The sequence below is a fragment of the Aythya marila genome (assembly GCF_965140915.1).
Source record: "Aythya marila genome assembly, chromosome: 1".
NCBI lineage: Eukaryota > Metazoa > Chordata > Aves > Anseriformes > Anatidae > Aythya > Aythya marila.
Genome location: NC_139042.1, coordinates 186146255 through 186164623, shown reverse-complemented (window position 1 = coordinate 186164623; position 18369 = coordinate 186146255). Strand labels below are relative to the sequence as shown.

Genomic DNA, 18369 nt, shown 5'->3' with positions numbered 1-18369 from the left:
GGCTGGAGTGAAATATGATATGGGTGAGGTGAAGGCTAGAAAGTGGTACTCTTACTCAGCTCTGAGTGACACCGTTATTTAAATTACATTTAATGACAAATAGATATGTATGTATATAATACAATGAGAATTTGTTCTACTTTTGGTCTATAGCCCATTTTTAGCCCAATATAGCCCAATCCAGTCATGGCAATATGATGCTTCCTCACTGCTTTTTATCAAGGCAGAAAGTGGATGATTTTGACAATGTAGGTGAAAATACTAACCCAGCACCAAGACAATATCGCATTTGTGCAGAAGTTCAGAAGATTACAGAGCAGCTTTCTTAAGATATTTTAAATTCAGTGACCGAATTGGCCAGTGCTGTTTTTTCCTGTGCTTTTCCTTCATATAAGTAATTAGATTTACTTTGCTTTAGATGGATGAGGGAGCAGTGTAGATCAAATACAAGACCACCTTTCCTCGTCGAGTTGCACATACAGCAGATGCACTGATAAACTTACTGAAAAGAACAGGAAATTAGCACTGTTGTGAGATGGAGGCTTCTAATAAAGCCATTAAGAGCATCCATGGCAGGAGTGAAAAGAGAAACTTGGATCCATCCACAGCTAGTAGATGTTATAGCAGAGTCACAAAATGCATCAGCCTTGGTATCCTGCTAGGCTTGGCTGGATGTATTATATTGTATTTTCCCAAAGACAGTCTGTTGCAATTACACCAACATGATGCTACAGCCATATCTTATCCCAGGCAGTGTGTGCTTGACAGGGCTAATTAAAAAAGGAATGCTCTCAGATATTTCTGCTTTTGGCATACATTTATTGTAAAGCTTATAGAGCAAAGAGACCTTCCTTAGACATCATGAATAAAAGTGCCCAGCCTGTAAAGGGAAAGTTGTTTCTGGGAGGAAACAGTCATGTTGGTATCTTTTTTTTATTTTTGATTTTGATTTTGATTTTTTAAGAGCCACCTTTCAGTGTGTTGGAAGGTTGCCATCAGCCATAAAGCATATGAGGTAGATAGGATGTGTACAGTAGTCTTTGTGTTCCCTCCAGGGACTGCTAACTCAATTTCCACTTCAGTCAGGACACGAGGCTTCGGTGCTGCAGGAGCTCTCTAAGAGAGCAGTGCAGAAGCTAACCACCTCTGCCTGAGCAGTTCTGCAGAGGAGGGGTAGTTACAGAGTCTGTTGAGAGAGTTGCATGGTAACTGCTCAGAACAAAGAGTTTATTAACAGTGATAAAATGACACGGCATAGTTTCTCAGGACATAAACTGGGGGCTGACTGCTGGCCCTGAGGGAGCTAGGTGCATCTGTGTGAACAGGGGACGGTGATCCCCCAGCCCAGACATTGGCAACAGGGGAAAGCAGAAGATCATACAACGTCCTTGGAAAAATCAAGCTCCTTCCCACCTTACTGCCCATATCTTTTAGTGACTTTCACATGGTCAAAACAAGCTCATCTTGACAGTATTTCGCATGTGAATACTTCAGTTCTGTAAAACGTGCTTTGAAAATGGCAGTAAAACTTAAAATTTTGCTGGATCGTCAAAGGCTGATTCCTAGAATATTACTTCTTTAAACAGCCATCCATCCCCACTTTCACAAAGTAGCCTGTTCTTGCCTATTTATGTATGTTGCTGTAGAGGAAGCAAATCAATTTAATTTATTACAAGGAAAAGTAAAGCTTTAAACAAAAACACCAAAATTCTTCTGAAAGTATTCCTGTGCACTTGTGTCCACACCCTTCCCCACTGGAGCTGTTGCCAAGTGTTTTGCAACTCTTCTGTTGTTTCTGTGACCTCTGAGCAGGGTGCTTGAATCCCAGTTTCTGTAACGTGGAGGAGACTTGGGGACCCAGCCATACTGTGAGAATGCAGTGAGCAGGTAGCAATAAATATGTACCACCTGAGTGCTTTTTTTTTTTTAAGTTTATTTATTAGTTTTATTTTTATAAACTGGGCATTTCATTTGTTCAAGGTACTTAGTGAGAGGTTACTGCAATATTTACAACCCCTACTTTTTATTTTTCCCAGCTGGAAGTGGGATGGAAGAAGCAAAGCCAGGTTCAGAGATTAGCGGACAGGTATGTATAAAACAACTCCTTGTCACACTCTCGTAACTCCTTGACTTCATTCTCATCACTCTTTGGTTCCAGATCATGCCTAAAGGCCCTCTGCTACTGATTCATGAAATAAACTGATGTGTGAGAAGTGTTTCTGTCTGATTTTGGGGCGTCGGGAGCAGGGAGGAAGCGTTGCTGCTTTTAATCTATAGCAGACTGTCACAGTCTGCAATCTGATGGAGCAGAGGAAAAAACACTCTTGGTTTGAAGAGCTTTCCATTGATAATTCAAAAATCACATAAAAAGTACATTCATGGGTACAGAGTGATAGCTTTTACCTATTTGTCCCTACATAGCTGTGTGCATCACCTGTTTATATCACCACAACCTTAATGGTACTCCTACCCACGGTCCCCATCCTCCTTAATACTGCAGTCATTTGATGCATTTTCAGCTGAAGCTGATGAGAAAGATGGACTGGACATGAGTACGCTGTGTTAGTTTAGCACAGAATGTAACACCTGGGGTTTATTCTTGATTTGAGCTTTGGGTTCTATTATAAAACGAGTATGAAATACAAATATATTTTCTTAGCGCTATTCTACAGGATATCATTCCGTAAGGGATGAAGTATGGCTCAGTGGAGGTGCCAAGTAGGGCATGTAATTCTCTCATGGCTGCCACCAAGATTCAGGTGCTACTCCATTCGGTGATCAAATGGGAATCCAAAAGGACGAGCTGAAACCTCTCCATACAATGCTCACGTTAACTGGTGACAGGATCTGGAGCTGAGGGACCATGCGACTGCAGAACGATGCATTTGTATGCACGCAGGATCGAAGCCTGAGGAACAGTTTCATTCATTATGCAGAAATTTGCTGTATGATGGATTAAGGATTGTATTGGTTTGAAGATCAGCATCAGCACTGGAAGCTCACAGGATATCCCCCCTTTTATTCATGCCGTAGAACCTTTTGCACATGTCAGCTCAATATTTTATACTACAGGAGCAAGAAGGTCAATGACAGCCACGCTAATGCAGCTTTCTGACCCTCTTGGTGCTAGTCACATAAAATCCTCACGCTTTTTGTCTTTGCCTACTTACACGGGTCCCATTTGTTAATGCATGCAGCACTCAGTGTTGAAAACCCATCAATGTCAAAGACTCATAAATGAATGCCACTGGGTATGCTCACTTTGTGAGAGCGAGCGGATTTTCTGAGAACCAGCTTCAGAGAGCTGCACTGCATCTGTGGATGCTAGCAGCTTGGTTCATGGGCAGGAGAAACAAGCAGCTCCTTTGAAGGCTGTTGTGATGAGTTCCTTCCTACTCAGGCTGAGCTTGCCCAGCTTGAATTCCTTTCTGCTGCTAGCAAAGGACATAAATCATCCAACTTACAGCACATTTCTCTTTTAGCAAGGGCTAAATGTTTATCACACTTACCTGGCAGGGATTCTTGAGCCAGGCCAGCAATTACAGATGTAGCAAAGGCTTCTCTAACGCGGTTCGGGACTGCACTTAAATAGGTCATTTCTAATAGCTTCATCTTTGACCAGGCTGTGGGTGTTGTGAAGGGGGACGTCGGCATCCTTTTTATCATCCAGGGGCTCATGTGACGGGAAGAAAGGAAGGAAGTGGCTTTTGTATTGACTGCTCCCCACCTCTGTCAAAGACTTTGTTGTTGCCAATATCCTGTCCTTCAAACAGCTGTCCGTCCCCGTCCCCCATTCCTGGGGTGAGTGCTTGCTCTCCCCACATGATCTTGCAGTGAACTGAACCTCCTTCCTTTTCAATTTTCTCTTTTATACCAAATAAATAATAAAAATAATAAAAAACACTAAGAGCACTAATGGGAATTCTGCAACAATGCTGTCTAATTAACAGGTATTGACCTATTATTGCATTATATTTCTTCATACACCGGTGCTGATCACCTCATTCTCTATTTGATTTTGTTTTCTATATATTCCCAGAGTTATTAGTAACCCTGCTGTTTTGTACCTGTGACCCCACTGTGTATTTTCTGGGAGGAGGGAATTTTGCATATTATGGCAAGTGATACCTTGTAATGCTGTGCTTTTGTTCTAAACCATCTTCAGAGTTTCTTTCTATCAGCACACTTTTAAATTAGAGATAGCTTAAAAAATGAAGATGCGTATTTAAAAAGAAACGCAGTGTATACTTATGCATATCAAAAGATTGAGCTAAATGTAAAAGACTTTTTTTCCTTCTGCAAGATCTCTTACTTCCAATGATGATAAAATTACTAGATTTGGGGTTGCACTTAACGCTGATTAGAGTGAGATAATAAATACTAGAGGTAATTTCAATTTAGTAGGTAGCGGGATAACAAGCTCTAGTGACTGAAAGCTGAAATTAGGTAAATTCAGATGAAAAGTAAATTGCTGACAATGACAGCAATTAACCAGCGAGAGCCCTCCGAGAGTTGTGATGTTTTCCTCCAGTGGCAACGTGAGTAGCTGAGCTACGGCTGAGTTGTTTGCCTGTGTTTTGCTGAGAATTAATTCTGTGCTTTGCAGGTGAGCAGGGATGGCAAGCGCCATCATTTATTGTGGGCTACAGCCTATGGCACTCTCTGCAAATATACGTGCCATATACAAAGAACGTACAAAAGCACAATTGTAACAAGGAGTGGTGTTAGGAGATTGCAAAAATACAGTTTAGCAGGCTGTACTGTAAAAAAGTTTTGCAAATAAAACTTGGGCCCTGTAAACAATCCCTTTGTTAAAGACATTTTAGCAAAAAAAAAAGCCAAAATGAAATAAAATCCCGAATTTTATAATTATTTGCTCTATTTTATTTATTTATTTATTTTCTCTATTCTTTAAAATTACTTCTAAGTGATCTTACACATTCACCAGCCGTGAAAAGACCTTGCTCCTAAATGGTTACCTCTATTGGCCTGTTTCTCCTGGTTGAAAAATGCTTTTTTTTTTTTTTTTTTTTTTTTTTCCCAATCTGTGTTCAGACGATAAGCATTATTAGCACTAAGCCATCCATGTTGCGGTCTCAGTGGGGTACTGGCTTTCCAATTACCCCGTCCTGCTGCTGGAAACTGATAAACTTTCCACGCTGCATTCCCGCATCTCCACAAGGGAGTCTGCTACCTGTTCTAGGAAAAATATATTAATTAGTGGCTTTTAGGTCTAAGAAATCACCTTGATATGGCAAATCAAGGAAAAAAAACATCTCTCCCACTACCGTTTTTCTTAACATTAAAATGAGAAATCATTTGTGGGTTATGATGGTATTTAATTAAAAATAGCTGAGCTGCTGTTATCCATCACTCTGTCACCTCTGATCAGTTTGCACGTGGCTATGACTGTGCTCTTCCTACATAATTTATCTCCTAGAAGAAATTACATCTGTGAGTAGAAATTGAAATACATTTTTTGTTTGGTATTTTAAAGAAGATTCAGAGTTGCCAGGAGAACAAATTTTGGAAGTGATAAAAAACTTTCTCTTTCTACTTTACTAGTAGAGATATGTCAAGCAGAGATTGTCTGCTATGTGCCTACCACGGAGTTTTACGTGTTCTTTTGAAACATTTGGTGATGGCCACCCCCGTAGCCAGGAAACCAGATTAAACAAATGATGGGACAAATCCCACACTAAATTCATTATCATTTGATGTGAAGGGTTTTCAGGAAATTTCATTATTTCATTCTTGCCCTTCCAGCTGGGGAATAGCTGCAGATCAGCCTAGCAAGCTCAGTATGAGATTTCAGAGAAAATAAAGCACCAACTATTTCTCTGTTAAGTCGTAAACAAGCAAATTAAAAATATATATACTTAAGACATGTCTGAGGGATTATTTTTCATGCAAATCATTTAAGGATTTATAGTCTTTTCACCTATTTTAGCATCAAATTCAGACAATTGCTGAATGACCAAGCTTCATCCAGCTTTGAAGAATGTCGATGTAATGACAGCCAGACAGCAATTCAAAGGACTCCCGATAAATCCATGCAAGCATTTACTTTCAGGTTAATAAGCCTTGAAGAACATTGAATCCAAACAGCTGCACTCTACTGAAGGTGAGTATTAGGTAACTGGCAAACATTGTCAACAAAAGCCCACCAGTTAGACCACACATGAGGAGCAAATTTTGTAGATTGAATGATTAGTTCTGCTTTTCAAGAAGACAAGCAATACCACATCAAGTATGTTTGGAAAATAAAAGCTCTTGGACTTGATTTTTTAAATCTGTTTATTAAGAAAAAGGTTTTGTTTTTACATAGAAAAGATACAGAGGAAGGTAAATAGATGCAGTAGAATTCATTAGGTCATATAATAGCTGTACAACTGGGTCTTAATGACAAAAGTTGAAGAAAACGTAAATAATATAAAAAGCCATCTACAAAATGAGACTTTGACAGTGAGAACAAGACACAAAAATGAACAACGTTGACTAGTTTGTGCAACCATGATTCACTAGGATGTGAGAAAGACACAGCAATGAAACCACAAGACGCCTCATGCCAAAGGATATTCCTGTTGTAGTATTATGCTTCCAATGGGGAACTGAGATAATAAATTAAATTCTTTAATACAACTCAGTATGCGGTCTATCCTGCAATTTATTAATTAAGATTTAATTTTCCAGCTCTTCAGAGCTGGAAAGCCTTTAAAATTTTGCTTGAAAAGACAATCTGTCAAGATGGATATTTTGTGTTTCACAGATCTGCAAACTATTCTTAAATCTTCTTTCGTCTCGTTTTCCAATGGCAATTTTTAGACCGTTTTCTCAAGGACTAAATGAAGATAATGAATAACATTGAGTTCAAAGGTGTGAACTTGACTGAGTATCCTTGCACTGTGATCTATGACTGCTTTTGCTGAAGTTTGCAGAAAACTAGAGATGTCCTGGAAACTTGTGCAAGTTCACCAGCTCTCCACCAACGGCAAGGTTAGGGGTACCAGCAAGAATTAAAACGGTCACAAACTGGGATTGTGCAGAATAAAAATATGTATAGGGAAAAGAATGAGGACAGACACTTTAATGGCAACAGGAGACAGGGATTTATTTTTTACTGACTTTGAACTGGTATTAGACTGAGAGACATCCAGTAAATTTGTAAGACCACCATAGATATGACTACCTATGCATATTCTGTCTATCTCACTACCACGCCCTCTCTTCATAAAGGCACTAACTATAAATAAAATGAAAACGGACAGATAAAACTAGGCTAATGCCAGAAAAAAATGGATCGCCTGTATGGAGTTCTATGTTTATGTTTGTATACATTCATGCGTTAAATGTACAATTTTAAAATTAATTTAAAACGTCACCTTCATTTTGGCAATACAACTGATAAGATGAAACATGCAGAAAACACGGTTGAACAGAACTCAGTGCATAATTTTGTCAGAACGAAGAAGTTCTTTATCATCCTTTATGAATTGGGAATACATTCATATTACAAGGCAAGAAAACCCCAAAACAGACAACATCTGGCTTCTGTATAATGCATCTGCTTTTCCACATCTTCTCCAACATCTTTGGATAGTAAAATCTACGTTTGAACACAGGTTAAATTGTATGGTTATATTTCAAGTCTCCATAGTGCAGCAAGGCAAAACACAGCTGCCTGTATTTACTGTTCTATTTCCAGGCTATCCATTTTTAGGTCAGGTGGCTTAAAGCTAATCACTTCTTCATAGGTAAGTTCTGTAGGGAGGGGGGAAGAGAGAGAAAAGAATTATGTGGTGTTTCTCTTTAAAAGAAAAGTATTCCAGACAAAACTGTTTAATGCATGCACGTGACTTGTAGTTTGTATTTCCAGCCTTAGCAGATTCTAGATCCAAACCCAGACTGAATTCACAAAGAATCTTTCTGTTAACTTCAGATTATAAATGAGACTCGCTATTATTGTAAAACATGCCTGTCCCCTTTGCCTAATTACTAAAACACATCGGCCCTGAAATGGAAACATCAATTATGCTGTCAGATGGCCTGACAAAATGACGTAATAGGAGATAAAATGTAATGCAAAATGGCATCTTTAAAAGCACCCAAACAGGTTTTAAAATGTGCACTTTTAACTGCAGAGAATGTTCTTTATCATCGCTCAGTCAATTGCCTTCAACATAAATCATGTGCAATTCTGTACTAATGCCTTGTATCTAGGTGGTTTGGTTTTTTTTTTTTTTGTATTTTATTGTAACTAGCTTAATTTTAAGGTCCTCTGACAAAATGTTCTTTTGTCTCACAAGCACGCAGCAGTTCTATTTCCATCAAGAAAGGCTTAACTAGAAACATGGAGTCACTGCTATTTTACCCTGCTCCAGGAGGAGCCCTGTATCTTTTCTTGCTGACAGTCACCTTGTGTTTTGCACCTTGCACAGCAATGGGATACGCTGTCAGCAGATTCCTCCTATGTATTTTCTCAAGTTAGTGTATTTTAAGGACTAAACCCTGTCCACACATAAATAAGTGGCCAACAATGCATTCCCTGTCCACACATAAATAAATGGCCAACAATACATTACTTCAGGATCTGTTTTGATCTTTAAATCATACCAAACTTGTGTTTATTAGCTCTTTTATTAAAAAGCTCTGCCAGAGACAGCTAATAAACATAAAAGTGGACCTAGCTCTGCTCAGGGAAGTATGTACAAGTCTTAGGGCTGGGTCTTGATTACCCTTTGGTTACGTTATGCTGTAGCATGGTGTACAACAAGCAGCATGCCAGCTTCACTAAACAATTGAAGAATTTCCCTGTAAGAAATTCCATGTAGGGAGCCCTGAGTCTGAACGACCTGTTAGGTGACTCAGTGATCGATCTGCAGCTATTAAATAGCATCTAGTCACAGGCAGCCAGGTGCATTAGAGTGGTCCTGGCTGAACTCTGAGTAAGCCAGTGCCCTCACAAATCAGATGCCTGGGACTGTGTTATAAATTATTCCTGGTGGCTGTGTATTGTGTGTTCATGAAGCTCTCTACTCTTTCTCATGCCACCTAGCTAGCTAACAGTACAGATGAGATATATAGAATTGGAACCAGCAGCTAAGGAGAGAGAGAGAGCAGAGAATTCAACTCTGAATGGCATTCTCTTGGCCTCTGCATCTTGAAATATTATCTAACTGATTAAACATGTCAGAAAAAATGTATGAGCTTAGGCTGCAAACCTCAGCAGTGTGCAGTAGAGGTCAAGGAAACTCTGAAGTGCCTAATGTGTGAGACAAAGTGCCTGAAATCTCATTTTACTTTGGCTGCTCAGTGCCTCTTGGGATCAAGCACCACTTTTAATTTGAACAGAAGAGGAGAAATATGCCACTGATGTCTTCAGAAAACGGTTCAGTATTTCATTAACAATACAAACATTTTATGCAAATTGTGACCTTTAATGTCGGCTTACTTAAATGTGGCACATGCTGTACTTGAAAATACAAAGTTACTTTCCCAAGCTGAAAATATGGCCAGGAGGAAGAGCTGCGTGTCCTGCATGCATGAGCACAGTATTTAGATTTTTGTTTCAGGCCTGGTTTTGTCCTCTATAAAGAAGGAATTTCACCTGTAGTTCCAAAAGGACAATAATATAGAAAACCATGATTCTGCAGTGGGATATGCTGCCCTTCCTAGGTAACTCACCTCCAGTTCATCACTTCAGTTAAGAAAGAGTTAAGCTAAGACTGTTCCTGAAATAATTTTTGCAGAGTTTCAACACAAACAGAAATCGTCTTTATGAATCGGAAATTGTTAAACTTTCCTGTTAAAGACTCAGTCAACTGAAAAAGTAGCAGAAAACAAATCATCCACTGGTGAGTACAAAAGCAAGTTGAACATGCTGCTTCATACACAAGATATATGTGAGGCGTCATGTGCTGCCAGACTCTGAAGAGGAGAGCACATGTAGAGAGTAATTGGTGCCTTGTTTGTACAGACCCAGTAGGATTCTAGAAAACCCTTTGCAGTGTTCTGGGAGGCTGTTTTATCATAGAGACACCCATGACCCATTTCCCATCTTTCATTAAGGTGTATTTGCAGTAGAAGTCAGTCTGCTAGTCTCCTCCACAACACCCAGGATAAAATATGGCACAGGTGTAGAAAGCCAGTGGAAGGGCATGAGGAAGGTATAGGAGGTCAGTAATTGTCACCATAAACCTTCTCACTGTGGTAATACATTTTTATCAAACCTTTGTGGAGTAAAAGTTATAGAATATACACACAGAAACAGAAGAACATTTATTTTAGAGACTACTTAAATTTCTCCTAAGAGAAATTTTGTCTCAGAAAGAGCAGTCAGGCATTGGAATGGGTTGCCCAGGGAGGTGGTGGAGTCACCATCCCTGGAGGTGTTTAAGGAAAGTTTGGACCTGGTACTTAGGGACAGTCTAGTGGGTGACACTGGTAGTAGGTTGGACCAGATTGTCTTGGAGGTCTTTTCCAACCTTAATGATTCAACGACTCTGTGATTGTATGAGTATTTTATCTTAAGCTAGGGAAAGGGCTTTATCAATAAACAGGAGTAATTAGTTTTCCAGAACATTACTCATTTAATTTATAATGTCTAGTAAGGATATTTTACTGTAATATGTCCTCATTAGACAATGATGAAATTGGACTGTACTTTCAAGTATCCTTGCAAACTTAGTGTTTAGCCATGTTGTTTCCGTGACACCATAGTGCAATATGATTATGATGCAAGCATGGAATTAACTAATAAAAAAAGGTTGTTGCATTGTTTCCCAAGGATGGGTTTTGGGGTGCCACTCCAAAGTAAAATCATCGGCTCTCATCTCAAACAAGATCAAGAGCATGGCTTAACTATTTTCTCAGTGACTTGGCAAATGATTAGCAAAATACAAATATGTGGACAATTTTAATTTCTGGTGCTGAAAAAAGCTAGGCTGGAGTCCCAAACTCTGTCAGTTGCCCTAGGACTGTTACTTCAGCTAAAGATCTGGTCTAGAAAATTAAAAGCCAGATAGAATGAGTTGTTACATAGTACCTATCATCAGCTTTTAGATACCATTAAGCCTGCCACAGAAAAGGCAGTGAGGAGTTGATAGAGGAACAGTGGGGGATGAGAGCAAAATCCTGAGAGAAACCACAACTTCTTCCACCTCAACTCCCACAAACACACATGTGGACTTATCTTGTATTCCCGAGGTTTAAGAGTTCAAATTGCTCTGGCTAGAAACAGAACAAAACTGTCACTTCAGTAAGGATTTGTTCTGCTGTACATATTAATTACTTTGTGTAGTTCTCTGTTACCTTTCCATTCATCTATGGTTCGCTCTTTATTCTCTATTGACTCGTCATACAGCTCGGCCTCGGGTTCATCGTCTGGATCATGATACTGTACAAAGTATGGATGTGCAAGTGCTTCTGAGGCAGTAATTCTTTTATCGCTGTCTAATATAAGCATCTTCTCAAGAAGGTCTACAGCTAAGGGAAAAAGAGAAACTCAGATTAATGTCATGACGCTGTCTAGAAGTAAAAGAGAAGGCAACTGTTTGCACAAAAATCTAGTCGCACCTTAAAATCATTTAACATTACTGGAAAAACAAACAAACAAACCACAAAACATAGACAATATAACAAACAAGTTTTGAAGATTTTTATACTGTGAGTAGAACTTTCATAGCTGGAAGAAGCTTCTTGTTTGCTTGTGGTATGCACTTTGGTTCACTATAGTCTATTTGAAATCTGATTCACCTCTTCAGACATCCAAGGCTTTGATCTTGAAAACACCTTTGTGTGCTTAAACATCCTGCGTTGTGCAGCAGGTGCTTAACCTGATCAGTGCCAGCTCAAGTAACGTTAAATGGTGAATACACAACTACGCTTTCAATTAGCTGCAGCAAAGAAATCACCAGATGAATAGTCCAAAGCTTAGCATCAAGTACGTAGGTTTAAGGTCAACAGATGCAGACTACTAGATATAGGAGAGATCTGTAACTCTGAATTTGGTTTTATATTGAAAGTTTATTGTGTTTAAGATATATAAAAATGATTTTTAGTGCTTTCATATAAGGATTGCCATTAATTGGCCTTTATATTAGTATGTAGCATGTACTCATGGACCTCATGCAAATAAAATCCATTTGTGATAAGAAAGCTTTCACAACTACTTGTATTAGTAAAAATTAAATAGTCTTTCAACAAACAGAAAGAATTCAAAATACCTTAACTCAAAATACTTCCCTCCATACAATGTTTAATGTACACTTGATGGAACAGACGAAGCACTGTGGTAAGTCACTCAAGTGACTCAAGCATCTTCTTTGCCTTGTCACAAATGGTTCATAGAAAAATCTCTTTTGCACAGACAGATCCAACTGGCTAGACATAAAAACAGTAGTGCAGGATCAGGCCAGTGGTCTGTCTATCCCAACATTCTGTGTCCAACAATGGCTAATAAATTCATCAGAAACAACACACAAAAAAGGCATTCAAACAGCTACATTTCCTGGTATATTCTACTCCTTGCCAGCAATTTACAGCTCGGGGCCTTCCTGAGCCAGAAGTGATGCCTCTAGTTTAGACCCTGTGACATTTTTTTTATTTATTCCTGCTATATATAGCCTGCTTTTGTTTTTCATCCACAGACTGTTTTCATCCACAGCCTTTTCCATTAGGAGGTTCCTGTAATCTCCACCAAATAAAATAAAATTAAAAAAAAAAAAAAAAGGACACAGGCTTCATGAAGGGAAAACAGTCACAGGACAAAAAGTTAAAGAATATTTTTTCACAGTGCCGATCATTATTATATCGGATCACATAGCAAATGTAGACTTGAGTTCATATTTAGTGAAAGATTTAAACTGTATCAGTCTATCTTTCTTACCTAATGGATTGGCACCACGAAATACTGCTTTCAAGTCCTGTTGAGGCATATGTGGAAGAGATTCTATGTACTTTCTTGCCTAAGAATAAATCAAGATACATAACATACACAGAGGTTAAATTTTGCCCAAGAGTAACAACACCAACTCTAAAAAATCAGAAATAACACTCATTATATTTCTTATACATGGGAAACCTTCTAACCAGTTACTCATGTGTGTACTTACTAGGCCAGAGAGTTTCAAACAGGTATACCTTCCTGTAAGGGTTACATGTTAGCACTTCTGTTTTCACCTGTTCATACAGGTTCATTGGTTTGTATCCCCAGGAAACACATGTAGCTTTCAGCCAAAAACTGCAACCTAAATCATCTTCCAGTTGCCCTCAGCAATGTGGTATAATCCAACCTGCTTCCTTCCCTTCTCCCCCTTCTCTGTTGAACAGCAGCTTCACTAACCAATGAACAAAGCCTGATAGTCCCAGATCCTCAGATATTTAACAGTTTATAACTTGCCTTGTCTCTGCGGCTGTGGAAGGCTCACCCAAACTCCAGTAGGAAAGGCCTACAATCCTACCTGACCCCCAAATGTTAGTGTGCAGCCTGATGTTACATAAACGAAGAATTTCTCGGATGCAGTAGATAAATAAACGTTTATCAGTAAGTGAAGAGGCTGAATGCTGATCCTAAAGGCTACAGACACAAACAGGAGTTCTGAAAACAGAACAGTTAAAGAGGCAAATGACTGACCCTAAATCAGTAAAACCAAACCAAACAAACAAGAAGACCCCCGCCAAGGAAACAACACAAACAAAAACAGGTGGTCTTTGAACAAACCTTAGTCTTCTTAAAATATGTTTGTGTAACAGGGACAGCCTCCCTGCACATTTAGCAGGCATGTTAGAAAGAGGCTTGCCTATCTGCAGGAGGCTTACTAAACATCCTTGGCCTACTGAAGACAGCAAAGAAAATGCAGCTGTTTGCACTGAGCTTTAAGTTAGATCCCAGACTGAGAAGTGTAGAGAAGTATCTTCAGCATTCAGCTCAGTGCATTATGAAGCTACTATAACGTACTCACAGAACCACAGGTTGAGGTTGAAAGGGACCTCTGGAGGCCACCTGATCCTACCACCCGTGCTCAAGCAGGGCCAGAGCAGGTTGCCCAGGACCAGGTCCTTTTCTGTAAAGCTCCTTTCCAGCCGGGTGGCCCCCAGCATGTCCTGGTGCCTGGAGTTGTTCCTGCCCAGGTGCAGGACTTTGCACTTCTCCTTTCTGAACGTTATGAGGTTGCTCTAAGACATAATCAGTACAATCTACACGTATAGCCACATTTAGGAAACAGATCCCGTTTCCCATACAGATCTCTCTGCCATCATCTTAATTTCTGCAGCTACTACGAAATGATATAAAGATATTTTAAATTGTTACATAGCACATTCCGTTGTTAAATTTTTCTATTTTAACAAGACAGATCCATTTATTTTTTCTGCTTTTTAGAAGATTTAGCATATTCTAATAAAATTGTAGACTACTGTTAGTGACATAGTTCAGAATCTCAGTGAGGCTCCTGTCCTAATGGAAGTAAAACTTCATGCTTTGTGTCTCCAACCTGTTAAACCTCTATTAGCATTTTCCCATTTTACTACAGGGGCTGACGACAAGGCTTTCTAGAAGGATGATTTTTTTTTCTTAGCAGCTGTAGCCAGTCATGCAGAGAATGATATTTAAAGACTGGTCAAACACGGGATTCACTCCACCTATTTTATGCCCCTGAAGTTCATAAAGGTAGCAAACGCATGCTAGAAAGTCAGTTTCTCGGGCACTAGTTTTTATGTATGTACAAACAGCAGAGCAAAAGAGAGCTTTCACACATTCCTGCCTGGAAGGTACAGACTAGGTAGAAATAAGAAGTACAGTTATCTTATGACAAACATCTGTGAATTTGCGGATTATTTTTTTCTGTGCTGACATCAATTAACATCACTAATCCAACTCTGACTGAACAAGATATGGTCAAAATTAACTCCACAATTATCCAGAAGTTCTTTGAAAACAACACAGACTTGCTAAAGTATACTTACCAACCTGTCAACTCTGCCTATATACTTGCCACAGAAACTCAACTAATAGAATCTAAATGTTTAAATTTATCTGAAAATAATGAAATGTGATCAGTTTAAACCTGTATTAACATGAAAAACTAACAAAACAGCTCAATAACTTGTGCTGAAACATCCCATGAAGTTGACCTTTCAGTTCCCATTTTTCTGATAACTGACAATATCTTAACGCTTAACATTTCAGAAAACCTCTGATCTTGCTGTTAAAGGAACAGAACAAAATTGTCCAGGACTTACATGCAGCATTAAGTAACATCTGAACTATAAGGACAAACTACAAGGTAAAGAAGAATGAGACTGAAAGAACGGAACAGACACTCCCATACACAAGACAAGTATTTCCAAGCAAGGTATGAATCTTCTTTGACATTGCTCCTCTAAATATGTATAAGCAGCCTGGAGGTGACCTAGCAGCACTCCCATTCATTAACTTGGCTTTTGGGTTCTCCATATACTCTAAACGTATAAATAGCCCCAGTGTAGCAGTTCCAGAACCCCTACAGATCCCTAAGGTCTGCTTAGACAAGAAATCAAAGACAAAATCAGATACCATCTCCAGTAAGTATTTAAGGTGTTTAATCTCATAATCAAAAATCTCACAAACTGACAGCTTATGGGCAAATCACACATTTGTATACATTATTCTGCATGCTTTACTGCAGAAGCCTTAATAACATATAAAGGCCAGAGAAGGTCCTATGCTTAGAACAGCACAGTTAAAGACTTGCCAGTTGATCCAACCCCCTGGTGCAAGGACTGATCCCCTTCCTGCCCCAGCCATTCTCAAGTGCTCAGTACTCACAAATTCTAGGGCTGTGTATTGGTTGGTGCTGATGAGGTTTCATTATGCTTGGATCTTCAAGAAATACAGTGTTGGTCTGGCTCACGTTCTGTCTGTTTACTTAAACAACTAAGATATCTTCATTAAGTTCAATGAAAGCCCATCAATATAAACATGAGCTGAAAAGTAGCCATCAGTATTGGGCTGAGGTCTATATAGAGAACATTTAAGAAAACAGCTTCAGCTCAGGAGTTTTTTGTGTTGTTTATCTGAATTTCTATGCTGTGCCCATTACCTGCCTTTGTCAATCAACTCCACATCTCATTACTTACAATGCAGCTGTTAGACATTAGAGTTATCACTGGAGACATAATAGAGCTGAACATCAGTTTGATTTTTTTTCTTATAAGTACAGCAGAAAAATAAACGATCGTCAGGATCAACTGCAAAACCCCTTTGAAAAATGGAGTGCATGCGAACAATTATTAAAATTAATCCAGTTGACAGTCAAGGCATTTGGATACCTCTGCAAAGAACATTTTTAATGGTGCCATTCTAGCAGTAAAAAAAGAGATCACCTTGAAGCGTTTGCTCATTTCCAAATCAGATATCTCTGTAACATAACCAGTGATGTACAATTAGACAGAGGAATGATAAAAAGTTAGTTAGCTGAATGAAGCTGTGAACTCACATGTTCTGATGATATCTTCTTCAGAAGTTCAGAACTGGGTGTACCCACAACCTCCATTATTCTCTTTAGTTGATCGATATCTATGTTATTTCAGGAAAACTAAAGGCAGTGTAATAAAATTAAACAACAACACAATCCTTCTGGGTTTAAACAGTTCACAAATTTTCATGTAGATGGTTAAGATGTTTAAAACTATTAAGCAAGACAATTACATTTTAGTCCATTGAATGATATCAGCTCATACCTATGTAAACCTAATCCTGGAGAATTAAATTCTTTTTGTCTCTATTGCACTACGTGAATCTCTGTCAGGTGTACCTGTATGTGAGAACATTGCATGCAAAATATTGCTTGCCCGTCCTAGATCCCAATTGAACATATTCTTAAAGTTAGACTTAATTGCACATTTATGTTTAAATGATATGAAGGATTTCTGAAAACAGCACATTATACCAAATTGGGCTAGATTACTAATCTGAGAACTGGTAAAAGGAAAATCCCCATTTTCTAGTTTTAAAAATCTGTTTTATTTTACTCTCAAGATTAAAAACATTCAAATGTGCAATTTTCATTGTCATATACAACTTGTAAAGCATATTATATTTTCCCTACAGAATCAAAGTTATTTTACAATTTTATTTGATGTAATCTTATAACTGTAGACAATATTTTTTTAGAGCAAAAATATCTTGTTTCTTGAAAACTAGATGTACTGATTTTTCCAAGTATCACTTATCAGGCAATTGAACAGCTTGAAGCACAGCTACCATCTAGCTGAACATCTGAAAAATGACTGTGGTTTTAATGTGTTTAAAACAGAGACTAATAAAGCTCTTGAGCTATGAGAAGAAATTCTACAGCTGTATTTTATGCTTTGTGTTAAGGATACAATCATTTCCTGGAAATAGGGCCTTCCCTTTCAATAGTTCTGCCATGATGCATCCAACAGACCAGATGTCAACTGCCAAAAATTGGAGAGAGAAATGTGTATGATGAATCAAAGAGATCATGAAGTAGAATTGACCCTAAGTTTAAATTTATAACTATATACAGCTGTAGGGAAATGAAAGTTTTCACAGTCTACCTGTTTGGTTGTAGTGCATCCAGTTTAACATAATTTCTGGAGCTCTGTACCATCTTGTTGCGACGTACCCAGTCATCTCATCGTCAGTTTGCCGAGCTAAACCGAAGTCTAAAATCTACAGAATAAAAATAAATAAATCCCTCGTTACTTTTGTTATAGGTGCTTATTTCCCCATTAGCTATTTCTGAGTTTGTCCAGCAGTCCAAGCACCTCACTATCAGTGAGGTAAAACCACAACACTGTGGATGAACTCATCTGCTCTCTCTGCTATGTGCAGTCTCTGGATCTATATAAAGATACTTCCATTGTGATGAATCTGGCTCTTTGTCCTCTAAGAAAAATTTTGCATTTTGCCTCAAGTTCAATTTTCCTCCAGCATTTATTTAATAAAAAGAAGCACCGCTGCTATAAAAATGAACCATTGTCAACTGGGAACATTTGTATAAAATGCCAACAACAAATGCCACTAGCCATAACATTTAAAGACCATGCAGGCTAATCACAAACCCCCAGAAGTTCTGTTGTTTCCCTCTCGTGTCTGTCTAGGCATTGTTGCATGCAGGTAGCTTTCGCCCAAATCACGCAGCGTTCTGATGGCACTAGGAGGGAAACATATATCCTGCGTAACGAGGTACATTTAAATCACATACCATCTGTTTTCGGTAGAACTCCCCCACTGAAACAACAACGGAGCTCTGTTTAGGTACACATATTACTCATAGGCACGAAGGCAGAATGTTACCCTCCATATGCTCTCCCTTGCTAAGTTTACACCGACAGGAAGTTACTTCAATTAATTTTTTTTCTGCT

General features: G+C 38.7%; 1 protein-coding gene across 1 annotated transcript in view; it reads right to left on the bottom strand.

Moving 5' to 3' along the window:
- Nucleotides 1-6287: 6287 nt before the first annotated feature.
- The window catches only part of MAPK11 (mitogen-activated protein kinase 11), a 32318-nt gene continuing 20236 nt past the window's right edge, over nt 6288-18369 (bottom strand). The window contains exons 7-12 of the mRNA XM_082781103.1: nt 17560-17674; nt 17365-17436; nt 16476-16555; nt 12887-12965; nt 11311-11484; nt 6288-7761 (exon numbers count right to left, since the gene is read on the bottom strand). Coding sequence (XP_082637229.1) covers nt 7688-7761; nt 11311-11484; nt 12887-12965; nt 16476-16555; nt 17365-17436; nt 17560-17674 — 594 coding nt within the window. The 3' untranslated portion in view covers nt 6288-7687. The remainder of the gene's footprint in view (nt 7762-11310; nt 11485-12886; nt 12966-16475; nt 16556-17364; nt 17437-17559; nt 17675-18369) is intronic.